Genomic DNA, 20,059 nt, shown 5'->3' with positions numbered 1-20,059 from the left:
AGCTTCCTTCACATTCAGTTTGATCTGTTTGATTGTGCCATCGGATTCTGTAAAACATATTAATTCTTAGTTAGCTACCATTGGAGTCAAGCTGCGAATACATCATAAAAAAATAGGGCAATGAAAAGTAGAATTAAATAAGTTCTCTTATACCAATTGTTTTAACATCCCAAAATTCAGTGGTCTTGCGTCCCTTGCACTTCTGAGCATCCTGTGCAGCAAAAATGTGAAATTAGTATAGCATTAAAATATACTGTATGAGTTGGCAAAGTCACTAATATAGAAATGGAAAGGGGTAAATCAAAATGGTAAACAACCATTCATCAACCAATTGAGTTGCGTATATAATGTGGTCAACAAGACAACAGCAAATGTTTCTTGATCATTACTCACTCAAGTCTAATGAAGACATACACAAGATTTTAATAGCTCATCTAAATTAAAATGATACTGCAGCATTATCACATGAGTTCTAATTAAAAAGTCACTCTCATTGTATTTTTGGTCATGAGTCATTATCATATATACATACACACAGTCGAAAGAGACTGAAGTAGCTTTTTCTCATTTGGTATGGAATCATAATGTTTAAAAAAAATGTTGCATTAGAGAAAGAAACAAAGAAGCTAAGGTGAATGCATTCAGTTGCAATCAATTAGTTATAGTTGTTCTGTTTGAAAATCTCAAATTGACACTATTAGGGTGTATTTGTTTGTTTTTTATTTTTTATTTTTTTATTTTTAGAATTTTATAAAGAAAAAAAAGTAAAAACAATAAAATTATATTTGTTTTCCTATGCTTCTAAATGAACCATTAAATCACCTGGATCCTGATTCTAAATTACCATAAAAATTAAACCCTCTTTAATATAGTAATATCTATTTCTCCATCTTTAACATGATCACAAAATTATTTTTTTAAAAATATTTACTCAAGAGTCGCTTTTTAAGCTTTGAAGCATGAATAATTTTTTATTTGTTTTGTATTTAATTTTTTTAAATAATGATCAAATTTCAGATTTACTTAAAGGGTGATAACTAATAACTGACCTGCTTGTCTGCTCTTTTAGTTCTAAGTTCTTCCACAACCTCTAAAGCACGAATGTTGAGATCTGTCTTGCCTTCAAAATCTGCATCCAAAATCATTTGCATGGTGAAAAGATAAATAAAGACTTAAGTTTTCATCATGGAATACACGTATCAAATAATAACATCTCATATAAATCCATGCTCATCAAAAGAGGGAAATATAAAAATATCAAGCGTACACAAATGTTCAAATCCTAAACACTGTAAATGTTTTTAAAGTCTCATAATTAACCAGTTTTGGTGAAAGGTGTAAACCCTTTCAACTGATGCGGTTTTACATGTAATTAAAATTGAAAATATATGTTATGAATAGATGTAGGCTGCATAGCCATATTACACAGGATGAAGGTAAATAAAGATTCATTAACAAACCTCCTAAATATACCACCAAGAATGAAATGGCAAATGACACCATTGCAATAAAATAAACCTGTTTCGTCTAATAACTAAGTGGAATTACTAAAAGTAATTCAATTAGGCAAACCTGGGAAGAAGAAAAGCTACCACAGGGAGGCCAGGTACGAGTAAGATCACTAACACAAAACAAAACAGTAAATTGGTACCAAATCAAGAAGAAAATGATTAAAGTGGACCAATTTGAATTACAACCTCACTAATGAGTCAATCACTAAAAATATCACTAACGAGTCAATCACTAAGAATATAACGTCTTACAATAACTCCGTGCTCATCAAAATAATGAAGACAGGGCATCTTCCTCAGTGTCAATTGAACCTTTCAATGTTATTATTTCAGTCTTAAGTAACGAAATACCATATTCATCCCTACCAAGTTCAATCACTAAGATTACATTTATAATAATAATGCAGAATTAATTTTACTGAATCAGGTTGGTAGAATATCTTAAATAATAGAACAAATAGATATGTGGAGTGGTTTGCCATTAATTTATAAGTCTTTAGATTAAAAATGAATACTTAATAAATTCTCGAAAAGACTTTGTGCAAGACTTATTGGTTCTACTCCATTGATAATACCTGTCACAGTTGCAGGTACAGGAATACACCCCAAGTAAATTATTCAAGAGCTCCGATATACCCACTCGTCAGAGAACCTGATTCAATACAAACAAATTAAGTTCAGAGAAAGTCAGAATTTAACTCCGAGAATTAGAGGAAACATTGAACAATGGTAACCAAGATATTGATAAGCTGATGAGAGATCTTGAGATTAAAACCATGGAAAATAAACATTCAAAACAGATCACAGAGGAAGGAGAATGCTTGTTTCTTTGGAATCTAGAGGAAGCCATGGATGTTCTTCTTGTTCATAGACATAGTTACAGTCTCTGGTAAGAAGACAAGTTAATTGAAAAAGCGAAAGAATATGACAGCAACGGAAGTTATAGAGGATTAAGTGCTAGTGGTAGTTAAAAATGGTTTTATCTTTAAGGTATCAATAAGGTTCTTAAATTTTGAAAAGACTCAAAAATTATGTTAAAAAAATTCTTAACTTGGGTAAACATTATATTCATAAAAGTTGTAATCAAAGAGCTACAACTTTCCAGCTTAGTTCAATGAAGCTAAATCCCCAAATGTGTTCATGTCAGTTTATTTATTTATTTTTGAACTGCTGGCTGCATTTTTCAATTAACCATAATATTAGCCAATGGGTAACACACTTGAAAAAACAGAATGCCCCCCTTTTTTTCTCAAAAAAAAACCACATCTTTGGACACATCAACCAGCCAAAATTATAAAATGGAACTGCAAACCATAAGTACAAGATTACAAGAAACAACTACAACCAAGCCTTTTCTCACTAAATGGGGGTAGGATTACCAAGTGTAATCGTTGCAATGATTGCGGGATGAAAAAGGTGTACATGGGCTCCGTCATTTTTACTAGTGAGCCCTCACTCCCACAAGCAAAGAAAAACTTCCAATGTATATCACCCAGGAGATTAAACAGACGCATTACACAATTATTGTACAATTCCAAAAGAAGACATTACAGCTATGGAGAAAGATGAAAACAAAAACATTTTCCATTCTGCTCGACAACTTCCCAATTTAAGCTAAAGTAAATCATTCAATCCATCAAAAAACAAAGTACAACCACCGCTCTAGCAAGGAAACCGAACTTGAAATGATGCCCACGGAGGTTCCAACACCAATGAACCAAAACGAAACCAATAATAATTATAACAAATAACAAGAAACTTGAAGCTTTGGAAACTTGACAGTGACAAACTTCATAAAACTATAGAGCTAAAGGCATGAGAGAGAGAGAGAGAGAGGGGTCAGCCCAACAACAAAGGCACATTAAAACATTTAAACAAATACCTGGTGCGCAAAACTAGAAACATACATAGTAAAACCCACACAAGCAAACGGAAGGGAAAATGCAACAACCCATGTACTCAACACAACCTTAGCTGCAAAACCTAATCGAAGCAGCTATTGAACTACCACACCGAACAACAAACGCAAAAAGAGCAATGAACTCACCAGAAGCCGTCGCCACACAAATTCAACTTCGACCCAGAAAAGATTGAGAAATATAAATGGAAAAAATTAAAGGATTGTAAAATAAATTCAGATAGAAAGTGCATGGGTCTTGATAAAAAAGAAAGCAATCACAGGTTCTATGCAAAGCAAGCAGGTTTTTTCAGCATTTAATTAGGAAATCAACTAACTCCTAAAAACACATCAAGACTCAGGGGTTCAGATATTGGGGAAAAATTCAATCTAAGTGTTAAATTGAAGAAAAATTTGGCCAAAATTAATCAAAATACGTTGTTCAAACCAAAATTTAGAAAGCATAAAGATTAAATTGATGCAAGAATAGTTTTCTGAAGAGCCCTAAAACTTAAATTGGGATGAGGGAGAGGAACATACCACTGAGAGGGAAGTCTATTGCAATCGAGAACGCGAAGCACCGCCAAAGGGGAGAAGGCTGCCAAGGATGACATAGGGACGGATGGATTGGGATGATGCCGACGATGTCACACACATGCACGGCAGAAGGAGAAAACTCGGACGACCTCTTCTACTTCACCTTCGTGCACGGGAGCTACACGGCTGAGGGAGGAGCCTGTTGACCTACACAGAACGATGAAGCGGACTCAGTTGGATCTGACAGAGGGAAGGGTAAGGACGGCGGGGAAGGAGACCAATGATTGCTATACCTTGGCTCTGAGGAAGGGTTCTCGCGCCAAATACTTGAAGGTTATGGCGCAAAATTAAAGTGGTCTGGGTATTTCATTAGTGAGGCAAAACCCGTTTCTCCCATAGTTATTTGCTGCAGTGAGGGCCGATTACCGCCTCGGTTCAATTAATTTGGAGCGGCTCCAAATTTCGCAGCAGGATTCGCCACAAATAAGCCAATTTGGGGCGGTTGGGGACAACGGCCGGTCATTTGGGGCAACCATTTTGGATCTATTGGAGGCAGACCATCAAAACGCATGAAGAACTGCAACAGCTCACTCGAACAGCAACGCTCTGGAAAAAGGGCTGGTATTTTACCGCAGGTAACACCCGGTTCCCTTGTAGTGAACTATTTTAAGCTTATTTTATATTATCTGGCAGATAATTTTTTTTCTCTATTTCAGTCTCAATTTACATATTCTCAATTAAATGCATTCGACGTATTTACCTTTCTGCATGGGACATTGGGTATTTGGACATATAAAATAGCATGAGAGACTCTTTAAACTAAGTTATGTACGGATAATTGGATATCTAATCCAATTTAAAAGTAAAAAAATAAGGGCTATAATATTAATGTAGAAGTTACGTCAAAATTTAAATTAAAGATGATAAAATACAAGTCAATACAACAGATAATATCTTTCAATGCAAGATCAAATAAAATGTGCGTACGTACCATGTATAATATATGTCACAATGTATGCGTCAAAGAGAGACATAAATAGGTAATATATACAATCATATAATATATGGAACAAGAACTGCTGGTCAAGTTAATATATTTTATATACACATATTAGCAGCTTATTCAAACTGGGTTTCTTGACGGCATTATTAGAAACTCTAATGTTCACGTTAAATCCAGTCAATATTCCAGCATTGTATATAGCTAATGATGATGGTTCTTTGAATTTGACCATGCTTAAATTCTTTTTGAAGAAAATTTCATGCCCTAAGCTATTCAAGCTGTGATGTTGATGGCCAAAAGGGATTAAGAGAGGGAAAAGAATAAGTTGTTCTCATTTTGAAAAGAATGAAAAATTCTTTAAAAAATATTTGTTGAGTTATTACCCCTTATATACTATGTACTCCTTATGTACTCCCACTATATAAAAAAAATACAAATAAAAAAATAATTTAGGTAACACCCTCCCACAAGCTAGAATTGTATAAATCTAACAATCCTAGCTTGGAAACATTAGTAGAGAAGGGACCCGGTGGTAGAGCTTTGGTAAGAAAATCAGCAAGTTGGTCTTGGGACCGAACTGGCATAAGATGAATGAGACCAGATAGATGTTTTTCACGAACAATGTGACAGTCTACTTCAATGTGTTTGGTTCTTTCATGGAAGATGGGATTATTGGCAATATGAATAGTTGACTGGTTGTCACAGAATAGGGTGATAGATTTTTGAAGCGGCAAACCAAGAAAATCCATTAAGAAAGACAACCAGCAAGCTTCACAAGTGGCAGCTGCAAGAGATCTGTATTCAGCTTCTGCAGAGGACTTGGCAACAGTGGTTTGTTTCTTACTCTTCTAACTGACAAGAGAGCTTCCAAGCATGAAGCAATAACCAGAAATAGAGCGACGAGTATCGGCACAGGTAGCCCAGTCAGCATCGGCAAATCCAGTGAGATGCATATCAGAAGTAGAGGAGAAGAATAAACCAGTTGCAGGTCTACCTTTTAAGTATCGAAGCACACGGAAAGCAGCCTGCAGGTGAGAGGTGGTTGCACAGTCCAAAAACTGACTCAAACGCCCCACAGCATAGGAGATATCGGGTCTAGTATTTGTGAGGTAAAGGAGTCGGCCGATGAGTTGTCTGTAAGTAGTGTTGTCTGTTAAAATGGTACCCGACTCTTTCGAGAGTTTCTGACTATAATCAAATGGAGTGGAGAGAGGCTTGTAATCCAGATAACTAAAATCCTTGAGAAGGTCCATGGCATACTTCCGTTGATAAATGTGAATTCCCGAGTTGGAGCGTGCGACTTCCATTTCCAAGAAGTACTTGAGATCACCAAGGTCTTTTATTTTAAACTTGTAATCTAAAATCTGCTTGATGGAATTGATTTCACCAATGTTATCACCGGTTAAAACCAAATCATCCACATATACTAGGATGGCAGTAAAGCCTTCAGAAGATTTCTTGATGAAGAGGGAGTGATCATAAAAAAAACTGCTTATAACCAACATCAACAAGAGTCTGAGTGAGCTTAATATTCCATTGCCTGCTGACTTGCTTAAGTCCATATAGAGACTTTTGTAATTTGCAGACCAAACCTGGTTGTGACACATCCAAACCGGGCGGTATCTGCATGTAAACTTCCTTGTCCAAATCTCCATGAAGGAAGCCAGTGTTGACGTCCAACTGTTTCAAATGTCATTTCTTTGCCGCTGCCAATGCCAATATTACTCGTAGAGTAGTCATTTTGACAACTAGACTAAATGTATCACCATAATCCACTCCTTGCACTTGAGTGAATCCTTTTGCAACTAGCCTGGCTTTGTGCCTTTTTATGGTGCCATCGGGATTGAATTTTACCCGAAAAATCCATTTGTAACCCACAGCTTTCTTGCCTTTTGGGAGTTCAGTGAGACACCAAGTTCTATTCTGATCCAGAGCTGCTAATTCAGCTTGTATTGCCTTTCTCCAGCATTCATGTGCAGCCGCTTCCTCATAGGTGCTAGGTTCTGGATTTGAGGTGATAGCTAGAGAAAAGAGACTTATATTCTGGGTTTAGTTTATCATATGACAAATATTGTGAGATAGGATATAAAGTGCTAGAGTTGGCAAAGTTGCTAGGATGCGTTGTGTGGGTTATCATACAATGGTAGTCCTTCAAATAAGCAGGCGATCTCTTGACCTTTTCAGATTTTTTAGTGATGCAGTCATGCGGGATGATGTAGTTTTGTGATGCAGGTGCAGTGTTGGTGTGTGGGGTGCTAGTGGGTGCAATGGTATGTGAGAAAATAGGTAAATGCATTGAGCTTGAGAGATCTGCAGTTGAATCTGTGAGTGTGGTATGTGTAGGTGATGGTAAATGATGTATGGATGGTGTATCATATTGAAAAATGTCAATGCATTGTGGAAGAAGAGTGGGTGTCGTAGTTTCAGTGCTTATGGAATGTGAAAATGGAAAATGAGTTTCATAGAAAGTTACATTTCTAGATATGAAAATTTCTTTTGACTTCAAATCAATAAGTCGAAAACCCTTTGTTCCAAATTTAAAACCGAAAAATGCTGCTTTTCTGGATCTTGGGTCTAACTTTGTTCTTGAATTTGTTAACGTGGAGGCATATGCAAGAGAACCAAATACTCTTAAATCTGAAAGATTGGGTAATGTACCATACAAAACCTTATAAGGACTGACATTATCTAATTTAATACTGGGCAGCCTATTAATTAGGTGAATAGCGTGAACAAATGCGTATTGCCAAAAACAAAGTGAAATTCCTGATTGAAATAACAGTGCTCGAGCAACACCTAAAATGTGCTGGTGTTTTCTCTCTACAATTCCATTTTGCTCTGGTGTTTCTACACAAGAAGTTTGGTGTAGAATGCCAGTTGATGCAAAATAGGACTTTAGAATGAATTCTGGTCCATTGTCAGTTCTTATACACTTAACTTATTTTTCAAATTGTACTTTGACAAAATTTACAAAGTTAATAACCAATTGTGATGCCTCAGATTTTGTTTTCATAAAAAAGTCCAAGTAAATATACTCTTGCCATCCACCACAGTAAAAAAATATCTATGTCCTTCATTGAAAGGGACAGAAATAGGACCCCAGATATCCATATGAACTAAATCAAAATAATTCTTTATTTCAGTTGTGCTAAGATCAAAAGATAGCTTCTTTTGTTTTGCAAAATGACATGAGTCACAAGGAAATGTTGAAGCAGTGCAATCTATAAAAAGATAATCTTTTTTCATTAAAATCAGTCTATGCATAGGTATATTTCCTAATCTAAGATGCCAAATCTTGTTATGCTCAGTTTGTGAAGATGCTATGTTATGAGTAGTGGTAGAATCTGCTGCCAATGAAGCTTGCTTTATTGAAGGGGGTTGAAGGTGAAAGCATTCTGTTTCTCTACTCATTGTATATAGCTCATCTCCACACTTAGCAATGCCAATCGTCTTCGATGTGGATTGATCCTGTATCTCACAACACTTATCATTGATTAACATTTGACAATGTAAATTTGAGGTTAATTTTGACGCATAAATCAATTTGAAATCAAAAGAGGGAATGTACAAAACATTTTTGAAAAATTTTTTTTTAGAAAATATGATTGTGTCAACAATGGTGCTCACAGTTTTGGTTTCATTTGGAAATATCACATTTATTGGAGCAATATTTTGAAAACTTGCAAAATCTTTTAAGTCAAAAGTCACATGATCTGTCGCACCAGAGTCAATGACCCATAGTGTAGATTTTGGAGTTATAATACTCATAATTCTTGTATTAAATTGTAATACAATGATTTTACCTGGAGTGGAGGTCTGAATAGAATTAACCTGGTTTGCATTATGAGGTTGTTGCTGCACACTTTTACCTTTGATAAGCTCCAACAAGGCAAATTTTTGTTCTGGAGTGAATTTAGAGCTTGACATTCCAGTGTTCTCTTGGAGGCAATTGAGTTGGGGGTGTTTATCATTGTGTACATTAGCATGCTCCTCAGTGATCATTTGATTGATTGTGGTGGGATGTTGCTGCCGCTGCTGGAAATGGGAGGAGTACCCATGTTTCTTATAGCACACATCTTCTGTGTGGCCAAGCTTGTTGCAATAAGAGCATACTATCTTAGCTCCACGACCTCTACCACCTTGACTTGATCTCCTTCGCCCTCTTCCTCTGCCTCTATTAGATGAGGAATTGAGCACTTGTGATGCAGTTGTATTTTGAGTGGAATTGAACAAAATTTTATTGTTGTCCATGTTGGTCAACTGTCTCTCTTACTGTGTTAGCATAGAAAATACTGTGTTTAGGTCTGGTAGAGGTGACATGAGCATGATTTGTGATCTGACGGTAGAGTATTGTTCGTTCAACCCTCTCAAAAGTCTGACTACTTGATCTTCATCTCTGTATCCTCTTATTTTTGATAATCCGCAAGAGTATGACTCTGCACATCTGACACAGTTTGGAATGGATCTGAAATTGTTGAGCTCCTCCCAGATCTGTTTGAGCCTTGTGTAATAATCAGTGATGGTCAGATCACCTTGCTTGATGGCAAAAAGTTCCTCCTGGAGTTCTGCAATTCTGAACCTGTCCCCTTGGTAGTACCTATGCTTAAGTTCCTCCCACAAATCAACAGCAACATTGTTCCATATAATACTATCACGAATTCCAGGACTTAATGAAAGATTGATCCAAGAAACAATCAAATTATTGCATCTTTCCCATGCCTCAGATTCAACATTATTATTCTCAGGTTTTCTTATGGTACCATCAATAAATTTCAATTTATTCTTCGAAATCAGTGCTCTAATCATAGCATGACTCCAACTACCATAATTGTTAGGTGTTAACACGATTGAAATAATCAGTGTACCTGGATTTTCTCCCGAATGGATAAAATAAGGGCTTGATTGATCTTGAATTGGACTTGTGTTGTTCTTCAAAATTTGAGACTGAAGAGTAGTGAGTTGATGGAGGAGATTGGCTAGTGCGTTTACATCCATCTGTACTGCGTTGCTCTGGTTGTCAGCCATTGTTGAGAAATCAATGAATCACAGAATAATGGGGATCCAGATCTTCTTTCTTCCAACTCGTTGATCGGAACAGCTATGTTCAACAAGAAAGAATCTTGTGAAATAGCCTCTCATCAAACTCTATTGGGTGAGTTTGAAGGAAGAGGTAAGAAAAGGAAAAAGAAAATTTTGAAAGAAAAATTAGGAAAAGAAAGAAAATGGCAAAATTAGCAACTAGATTCACAGCTTGATTGCTTTCCACATGTTGATGGACAGAAGGGATTAAGAGAGGAAAAAGAATAAGTTGTTCTCATTTCGAAAAGAATGAAAAATCCCTTAAAAAATATTTGTTGAGTTATTACCCCTTATATATTATGTACTCCTTATGTACTCCCACTATATAAAAAAATACAAATAAAAAATAAAAAAATAATCTAGGTAACACTTTTGCTGATGCTCGGTATATAAAGTGAATGTTATAGTATTACACGACAGGAAGTTTCCTTAGTGGAAACATGGAACAATTAATTATTTAATTATGAATGTTTGTTTGTTGTTGGATATTGTTCCTGTCTAGTAATCTGAACCGAGGTACAACTCCTTCTTCTGTGTGTATGAGCTTTCTGTCCTAACAGCACAAACACCGAACTATACTTCAGCCGTCAAGGAACACCGGAGGAGGTTGGGACCTGCAAAGAGACTCCAACGCTCAAGTTAGTAAGAGTAAAAGATGAATATCAAATGACTCAGAATGAATAGTGTTGTGTACCTAAGATTGGGGTGGATGTATTTATAGAATTGTTGTGGTACGATTACTATGTGATAACTGCTCTTTAGCGAGCTTGTTTAGAGAGATTTGCGGAGAGATTCCTGTGCCATCTGGGTTGGCACATAGTTATTTGATTGTATAGGATAAGTTCGTTAGGAGAGCAAAATACGTACTCTCCACGTACTCCTGCACATGTATATTTAGTTTTAACCAGATTGATTCTAATTTATAATTTTAGTTTTACCTGAGCCGAATTATAGCCAACGGACGGATCAGATATAATTATTTTATCATTAATTTCACTGTACCAAAGTAGTTAGTTGAACGTATTTACAAAGGAGTTCACAGGTCAATTTCCAAAAAAGAATTTCTTTCTTTAAAAGTTTAATCATGTATGCCATAGACTATGGGGTTGTTTAATTTACTATCCGAAAACAAAATTCTTGTTCTGTTTCATGTATAAATTCTCCTTGCTTTCAGATTTGATATTGACGTGTCAGTGTTTTTGCTTGAACAAAACATTAGATTCAGAATTCATGTTCGAAAAAAAAAAGGACAAAATAATGCTAAAAAAACCTTAGGCATAAGATTATTTTGTAAAGGTCCTTGATCAATACCAAACACAAACAGGCCAAGTAGCTAGTAAAGGTGAGTTTCAATTAAAATTCGGAAAAAATAGTAGGCTCCACATTTTATATGATCCGTAGGAGTGCTAATTTAGGAAAATAGTTAATAAAACTCAATTAATTTTAATCCGTAGGAGTGCTAGGGTAATTTTATATGATCATTAAGATAATAAAAGAAATTAATTTTTAGAAGTAATTAACTTTTATAATAAGATAATTCTGAGATATTGTTATGCTATATAATGATGAAATGAAATCATATTTTGCATTAAATAGTTCCAATGTACTATACTATTGCTATTAAACATAACATTTTGCCTTATTGGAGAAAAATGAACACATTATAGTATTGATATAAGTCTTTTCCTTTTTCGTAGCAGCAAAGAAGCTACCGGATTGACACTAAATAAGCCCAAAAGGATCAGGGTTTGAATAATAGAGATGCTATAGTTATGTGGGCTCCACACATTTTTATCTGTCTTTATGTAATTTACTCTTATTAAACATTATATTATCTATCTATCTATCTATCTATCTAATTAACTAAAATTAGATTTTCTCCCGACTAATGGAAGTGAGGTGTCGATTCCTCATTAATTCATTTTCTCGCCAAAATGAATGCACTATTTTCTCTTCTAAATTTATTTTATAAAAATATCTTTATTATAATTATACTATAATTAGCATTTAAATAATAATACATAATTATACTAATTTAGAAAAATATATTTATTATAGTCATATAAAATTAATATTTAATGCGCATTATTAAACTACTTATCAATTCTCAATCGAAAATATTTTTAATCATTTTAATTATAATATAATAATAATAATATAATAATTATATGATAATGGCACCGGTTATTAATAACCAATTTATATTTCTCTAAATAAATTTATTTTATAAAAATATCTTTATTATAATTATATTACAATATTACAATTAATATTTAATGAATAATACATAATTATACTAATTTAAGAAAATATCTTTATTATCTATCTATTCTATTATCTTTATTCTTCTTTCCTTTTTTTTTTAATTTTATAAGTTGGAGTATAGTTAATCAAGACATCTAATAAAAGGCAGGAATATATAAAATTAGTACAAAATTATCATTTCAGTGACCAAATATAAAAGAGTTTCAGAACTTCAAAAGAAAATATTCAAGAGCTCCGACTGCACCGTCGCATTTGACCTTTTTCATCAGTATTGAACAACAATGAACATGAACATGCATGTGTCCTCAATATTTTACAACTTTTTACCTTTCTTACATGTTAGTCGGGGATGGATTTGGTGTGTCGAAATTCTTTGGCACACCAGTGCACATGATGTTTATGTTTGGCTGATCGGTGCACCATTTGAGGTTGGCCGTCGGATCTCTCTGCTTTTTTAATCCAATGGTAGAGATTACTCTTTCTCTTTCCTCCTATGATTGGTTAGTGGTTTAGGTGTGTCAGAGGGGTTAGTTTGCAAATTTCACTTTGTAGCTGGTTATTTTTGTTACAATAAAAAATTATTTGGGTTTATGTAGAATTAGTTTATCATGTTTTAAGAAATAAATTAATGGCTGTTAGTGATTCTGTTTAACGCTAAATCAGACATGATAGAGGAGGGCTGGGAGGGAAGGAAAAGCGCCGTGGACGTCGTTTGACGCATACAAGATAAGCTGCGATGGATACGTATCCGTCACTGACCCGTCAATGGAGTAATGGAGTTGCAGGAAGCTTTCTCCCGCGGAGTCACACTGCAGAGCTGCCTGCTCTCCGAAGTGCAGCCTCTGTCGCGACTCATTGGTTCGGAGGATGAAGATTTGCATAGTGTCCTCGCGGAGCTGGATTCGATCACCGTCGGATAACAATGAGTGATGTTTCGGATAGATCCATGGCTTTGCCGGAGACGTCCAACAAGGAAGGATCGAAGCGGCACGGGGATGGTAGGCGAGAGGATGACGAAGGAGAGGCCGATGGTGTTACGGGTCGGGCGGGTTAGGTTAGAACACAGTTGGTTGAACTTGGGTCAATCGTGATGGGCCTCTGGACTAATTTTTTTTCCTGAGATGCACATTTTTTCTGAAACCAATGCTGGGCTCAAGTGTTGGGCTATTAAAAGTGTTGTTAAAACTAGATAAATGGTCTAGTATGGTCCTTTTCACTGCACGAGTTGGTGCGGTGTCGAAAGAGGCAAAGAAAGGAAACGGTGAAGGGGGTGAAGAGGTGCGGTCTTTGTCGCCAGACAGGGCATAATCGAGTTTCCTACCACTTAAATCCCAACAGCAGAATGAACACACAAGAGGGTGCATCATACTTTGGTGGTGAGGGCGAAGGTGAAACTGGCACAAGGGAGGACTCGTCTGAGGAGGATGAGGTAAGACTTTGTCAACAAATTTGTTTAATCGTCCTTTTCAATTAATGTATTGACCGTTCATCGATTCGTAGTTCATGGCTAACTGAATGTATCGTTGTAGTTGGCATGGGACGATGCATCGGACGTTGCCTTGGACGAGGGTTATGATTCACAGGGCACAATTTGGTAACCATTCATTATTTTTAGTGCGCTCACAGCTCAATCCAGTGGGAACGTGGGTCTTCAAATTAGGCAAAGGTTTGGTGATGCAGCAGGTGTTTTAGTTTCTTAGAAGATCATGCGTGATGTTCTATGTTTGGACAAACAATGGGTAGCTATAGAAAACTGTTTTGGACTGTTATACTTCCAATTTGACCATATCCAGGCCGCTATATGACTTTATTTTGTAACGCTCTATATTTAAATTGGAAATTATTCTAGAGCATCCATGGTGCTGTATGAATTGAAATTGCAAATTAGTGTAGAGAGCATCCATGGTGCTGTGTGAATTGGAATTGTAAAGTAATCTAAGGAACACTGATATTTTGAAAACTTCTTAGTTACACCGGTCATAAGATTGTATCATGTACAAAAAGATTTAAGTCTAGCAGTTGCAACACATCAACAATTAGAGCACAAAAATAGTTGTTGCCAAATCAGAAAAGGCAATCCAAAATAACATGGTTAGCTAGTTCATCAACCCAATTGGATTCATTCAAAATCAACAAATTGGACCAACAGCTCCACGTCCGGGTTGGTCCTAGAGATCTCAAAGACAGCCAGCTTCTCCACAGTTATGTTGCACTTGCGCAAGAAATCAGCCCACCCTCCGCCGATGGTGCCACAATTGCGGCTTCTATTGCCCCTGTATTTGGCGTAGTCCGCCCGGACGGAAATCTCCCCCGCTCTCAGAGTGACCATGACATCATCGCTGACGTCGTCTCCAAAGTGTGGCACATTTGGCTGGGCAAACCAAAAAACGAGAAGGAGATGTACTTAAAGTTAAAGGCATGTGTAACATGAATGCAACGTGCATGAAGCCAAGAAAATGAAAAGGAAACTATTGATGATGGCATTATGAACAGTTAGCATGCAATTGGGTGCTTGTTTCACAAAACATTGGATATTGAAAAACAGCATACGAGGCATTACCAACAAATTTGTGTAATTAATTTCAAGTCAACCACTGCTCTACCAGATAGCCAACCATTAAAAATTAAGCAATAGCACAACACAGAAGACGTGGACCACTAACGACGGCACAGAGGCCAACAAAATAAGGACCAGGAAAACAACAACACTTACTGTGGACCAGCTAGGCCGCCACATTACTTTCAATAGAGGGAACAGCAGGGGAACAAAACAGATAATGTGGACCCCAAATACTGCCAACGTAAAAGGTGTATATATAGTGGAGAGGGAAAACCATTACCAGGAAGTGGACATGCAACAGCCTTTCTGTGATGTGCATAATGAAGTAAGGGTGCTCGGACTGAAATGTCTGCTCCACCTCAGCTGCAGCTGCGCTCCTGGGAACATTGATGCACCCCGTTCGACGGCGGGGCTTTTGAGGAGCGCGTGGACGGTTCGTTGGGACCTGGGGGTGTGAGGTCGCCGGAGTCATCACCAGACGCAGCATACGTCCTCTCCACACCCGGTGCCTGAAATATGCGAACGCTGAAGTCGTCTCTGCCCTTGTGCTTGAACAGCAGAATGTTAAAGGGTTGTAGCTTGTAGTCATGATAAAACCTTTGCCATCCCCTCCCGAGAGTGATCTCTTTCAACCCCTTGGGGCTGCATGCAATCTTGTAAGTACGGTCTGACCCGTCGGCGACCGTGATGTAGATATGGTTGCTACCCTTGGGGAGGAGACCACTGGGTAATGGTAGACGCTGCAGATATGGGCATATCAAGACACAACGTAAGAGATAGAACAAAATGCAGAGAGGAGATTCAGAAATAATGGAAAGAACAGAAGAGCAAGCTTTAACCTACCATCGGTCGTGACGGCTCTCCTGCCGCTTTGATAACCCTAACGACGTCACCTTTCGCGTGTTCTTCGGCCATTTTCTCGTCCAGGCACCAACAGAGAAGAGGGGAATATTCTGAGTTAGGAGAACACCAACAGAGTAGGCAGCGTGTGAATCGAGCAGATATGAAGGGTGAATCCAATCTAATTAATTAATTTAGTCAGAGTTCCACCCCTTAGGATTGTGTGCCATCACCCTTCCATGAAGTCTTCTTCTACAAGCCAAAAAGTTTCGTGCCTCATGGGTCAGATGGGAATGTTTTTTTTTTTTTGTGCTTGTGTTAAGCGAGACTTTGGATTTTAAAACAATTTTGTCCTGGATCCGTCTCCATTAAAAGGCCATAACCAATCGTTACGCACAAAAAAACTCATGGAACCGTACATTGTGGGCATAAAGGAGGATATGAGTACGTAGTTGTTAGTGGGCTCAGGTTATTGCGTTGGCCTGGCCCATCAAAGCGTAAATCATCCCCTGGCGTTTAGTATGTTCCTTTTCACTGCACGAAAAAAAAAATCCTCACACGGCTGCGCAAGGAAGAGGAACACCAAGATAGTTATCGCATGTATAATAAGTTGTTGAACCGTTTAACAGCAATATTAATTTTCTGTATGATATTAATTGTCTGTATGATACGGTAAATGAAAAAAAATCCGAATGTTTATTCCGGTGTTGTAAAACTGATTTGCAAGGACATAACGCACCCGTAAATAGTTGCCAAAAATGTTCTGGGATCATGATTTGGAAACGTTAAATGCTAACGGCGCAATACGATTCCCTAATTTTGTTTAAACCGCTCAAACGACTTGTTTTATTTGGATGATTTATAGGCAGAGGGGCTGAGTTATCAGTAACTCCAAACAATTCACGATAAGTAGAGAACGAACCGATGAAAGTAGATATAATAATCGCTACAGACTTTTAACTAGCATTTCATAAGATCAAAAGGACGACCAAACAAACAAACTAGATAGATCATTCAGGGCTTCTGGCCTCGGCAAAAAACCAAAACAACATAAAGATATCACCCATGTGCACCGGGTCAAATACCTCCGTCACTGTGTTCAATCTGCACCGGTTGAATGCCTGCCTGGGGGCCAAAGATTTCTCCTTGGCCTCCAAAACATCGACGACCCTTTGAGCCAGGTCACGCCATTTTGAGCTTTCCGCCATCATCTCGTTTGCTTTGTCATACATTCGGCGAACGGTCGCTTCACAATGTTGCTGCTCCCTGCGCAACAACTTCTCCTCCCGACGGCGTGCCTTCTCCTCTTCCTCCAGTTGATCCTCCTTTTTCTTCAACTTGACCATTAAGTTCACCCTCTCGGACCCGGCCTCGAAGAGTTCATTTGAGATTTTTCGAAGCCTAGCCTCCCAAATTTCCTCCCTCCTGACAAGTTCGGCCTCAACGAGGTCACAATCCGCGGACTTCTCATATGTACGGACGATGTCGATCAAAGTGGAGATTGGGTGTTCTGTGAGGTCGACGGGACTAACGGCGTGGTCGGTGACGGTCTCCTTCGACGTTTTTTTGATAGTACACAGAGGAGAGAGCAGTGGATGGTGGCAGAAATAAGGAGGGGGATAAGGATAGACGGAGAGGTTAGAGAAGGAGTTACGGCAGAGAAGAACTGGGAAAGAAGCGATAGGAGAGATAGGGTTTGTCATTAAAGGGCACGTATACATATATAGTGTAAATTGGGAATCTGCTTCGAATACCTTTTTTTTTTTAGAAAATGAGTAATACTTCCTTTTTTTGGGAAAATAAATGATTTATATTTAAGGTAAAAGAAGAGATAACAAATTTAATGTAGTTTTAAATTTAAATTTAAAATTATTTTTCAGTGTTCAGGTTTTAAAATTACGTTTACGATGACTTCGATTCCCGTGCGAAACCCAAAAACGAAGTATCAGTTACAGTGGGCGTAAATGAAGGCGTACGTGGCACGGTACCTGACTTATCTGGTGAGCCATTTTGCAGTATATAAGTTCACTACCCAGCTTTCCTTCATCGTGTCTGGTGATCCATACTAACGACGGTCCTCCTGTAACCTTCCCCTTCCACCACCTATTCAATAAATTTAAATCAAATAGGATGAGATCTGGTGCAACTTCCGAGAAAGGCAGAATGGGAAAGAAGGCCGGATATGGGAGAAGGAAAGGGAAAGGGAAAGGGAAAGGGGTGCCCCCACGCGTCTGTCCGCTGACTCTTCTGCCTCGCGAAATATGGGAGAGAATTGCAGCAAGGGTTGCGTCGGCCTCGATCCAGGATCTGTTTAACATGCAGGCGACCTGCAAGGTGTTTTTGGACGCAGCCCGCTCATCTGCGGTGTAGAAGGTGGCCTCCATGGCGGAGCTACCCGTCGTGTTCGGTTATGCCTTGGAGGACCGTCCTGAAGATGGGTTCTTTTATAGAAGCGCCCGCACAGGAAATCCGGCCGCTATATTCCGTGTAGGGATTAGAGAATTCTGCTGGATGGGATGACACGTCGCTGGGGTCGGCACCCTGCTTGAGGCCGCCGATGCGGGTGACGTCCAAGCCCGCTACATGTGTGCGATGCTGCTATTGACGCCAGGAGTTGGGGACGAGGCAGACGCTGGCAGGGCGGTTGAAATGTATGCCAACGTACTGGCTGCTGGAAAAATCGAATTGTGCAGAGACTTCTTCGGGCAGTTGTTCGCAAATCCGCTGATTGGGGTGCACCCGTCGTATCCAGGGAAGCCCGTCGTCTGCCGGTCAAGCGTTTGCCCGACCCGCGGGACCATGGGAGCCGCCAACAATTCCTCGAGTGTGTTGTGCGTCCACTGCCTTGCCGAGTTCGAGGTGTTACATTTCTTTAGTCTGTTTACTTTCAGATGAAGTTTCGTTGTAACTAAAGTTGAATGTATTTCATTGTTAATGATTCGGGTGTTTGAGTTAGGTGGCCTTGTAAATCCCCGCTTTCGTGGATCAGATAAGTGACATATTCGAACCGATGCATATCACCGTGTTTAAACATTTAAACGGTCACACGCATAACCTTCGATAGAAGCACTATTTCATAACTTCATTAGCTAATAGGACAAGCGGAATATAAAAAAAAAACAAACACACCAGAACAGTTCAATATTAGCGTTGTGCCTAAACAGTACAATACTAGTCCTAAACATACATTGCCGGGGAGGGGAGGGGTCGGTTTACGGTGTCTCCATCCCGTTGTTGCACTGACCCCTAAGACCCGGGACTTCACCTGTCCAGCAAAACGTTGGCCAGCTGCCGTATGATTTCTGCCAGTTGAGTCCTGAGTTCCTGTCTCTCTCTCTCCATCTGGGATATACGGTACTCGATCGACGCAACAGCCCATTGTATGTCCTCAATCGATTGGCTGGCTGCAAGTAATGTAACTTTGTTAGCAACGTATTGATACCGACGCAGGTGACTACACGTGGGGTGTCGCAAGAACACATTTTTCGCTTACCCGATGCACCTGGTTCTACCGCGGGACTATTTCTCACCGTCGTATCATGCCGTTCACCTTGAACGACGAATCGATTGCACTCATACGGTGGCGGGAGCTCGCTGCCCAGACCCGGAATAGGCGGAGTCGTCGTCACCGTCGAATCGTGCCGTCCGCCGCGAACGAGTCGAGTGAACCCTGACGACGGCGGGAGCTCGCTGCCCATCTCCGTAACAGGCGATGCATTCACCTGGAAGTAGTCGTTCCAGGCGTTCACAGCCTCTTGGTAACACCGGTAACGAAGAAGCAGGTTCCGTGGAAATCCATCCACCTGAGCCGCTGCCGTCTCGCTGTCGGGGTATATTCCGGGTATCCTCCCTCTAAAGACGACGTACCAGATACCTTCTGTGCGCATTGCCATGAGACTGTTAGAGGAGATCTGGTACACCCTTAAGAGGGAGAGGTGGTTAGGGTTGATGGTAGAATATACAGTTTATGGGTTTTTCTCTCACCTGGAGGCTAAGAAATGGAAGAGTCAACAAATAAAGCAACTAGGCGAATAGTGGTGTACTTGCACCAGCAAAGAACAACTAAATAACATTTGTCTTATTCACCAATATTAAGGCTCCTTTAAATTCCTTCATTCTTGAGAATATTAGCCCCACCTAGGAAATGGAAATCCAGTTAATTACGATAAATGCTTCTTTAATCAATATAATTATTATACTATATGAACGCATCGGTAAACGAAAACATATAGGGAAACGTATGCGGTACTGAACCACGGGCAACCCCCCTCCCGCTATACCCCAACGGCAGTATATTAAAAGCAAAATGCCTCAAGGGCATCTACAAATTCATCCATCCTCCTTTTGTAATCTCCAATAATCCATCC

The 20,059-nt window shown here is 38.8% G+C and overlaps 1 protein-coding gene across 1 annotated transcript; it reads right to left on the bottom strand.

Moving 5' to 3' along the window:
- Window positions 1–9,217: 9,217 nt before the first annotated feature.
- On the bottom strand, window positions 9,218–9,973 carry LOC148573003 (uncharacterized). Its single transcript, XM_088505625.1, has one exon. The coding sequence runs from the start codon at window positions 9,971–9,973 to the stop codon at window positions 9,218–9,220; it is 756 nt and encodes a 251-aa protein (XP_088361751.1).
- Window positions 9,974–20,059: the final 10,086 nt, after the last annotated feature.

The sequence above is a fragment of the Arachis ipaensis genome, chromosome B2 (genome assembly GCF_059453495.1).
Source record: "Arachis ipaensis isolate K30076 ecotype BB chromosome B2, ASM5945349v1, whole genome shotgun sequence".
NCBI classification, from domain to species: Eukaryota; Viridiplantae; Streptophyta; class Magnoliopsida; order Fabales; family Fabaceae; genus Arachis; species Arachis ipaensis.
The sequence above is the reverse complement of the archived record's forward strand: the minus strand, read 5'-3'. Positions and strand labels throughout refer to the sequence as shown.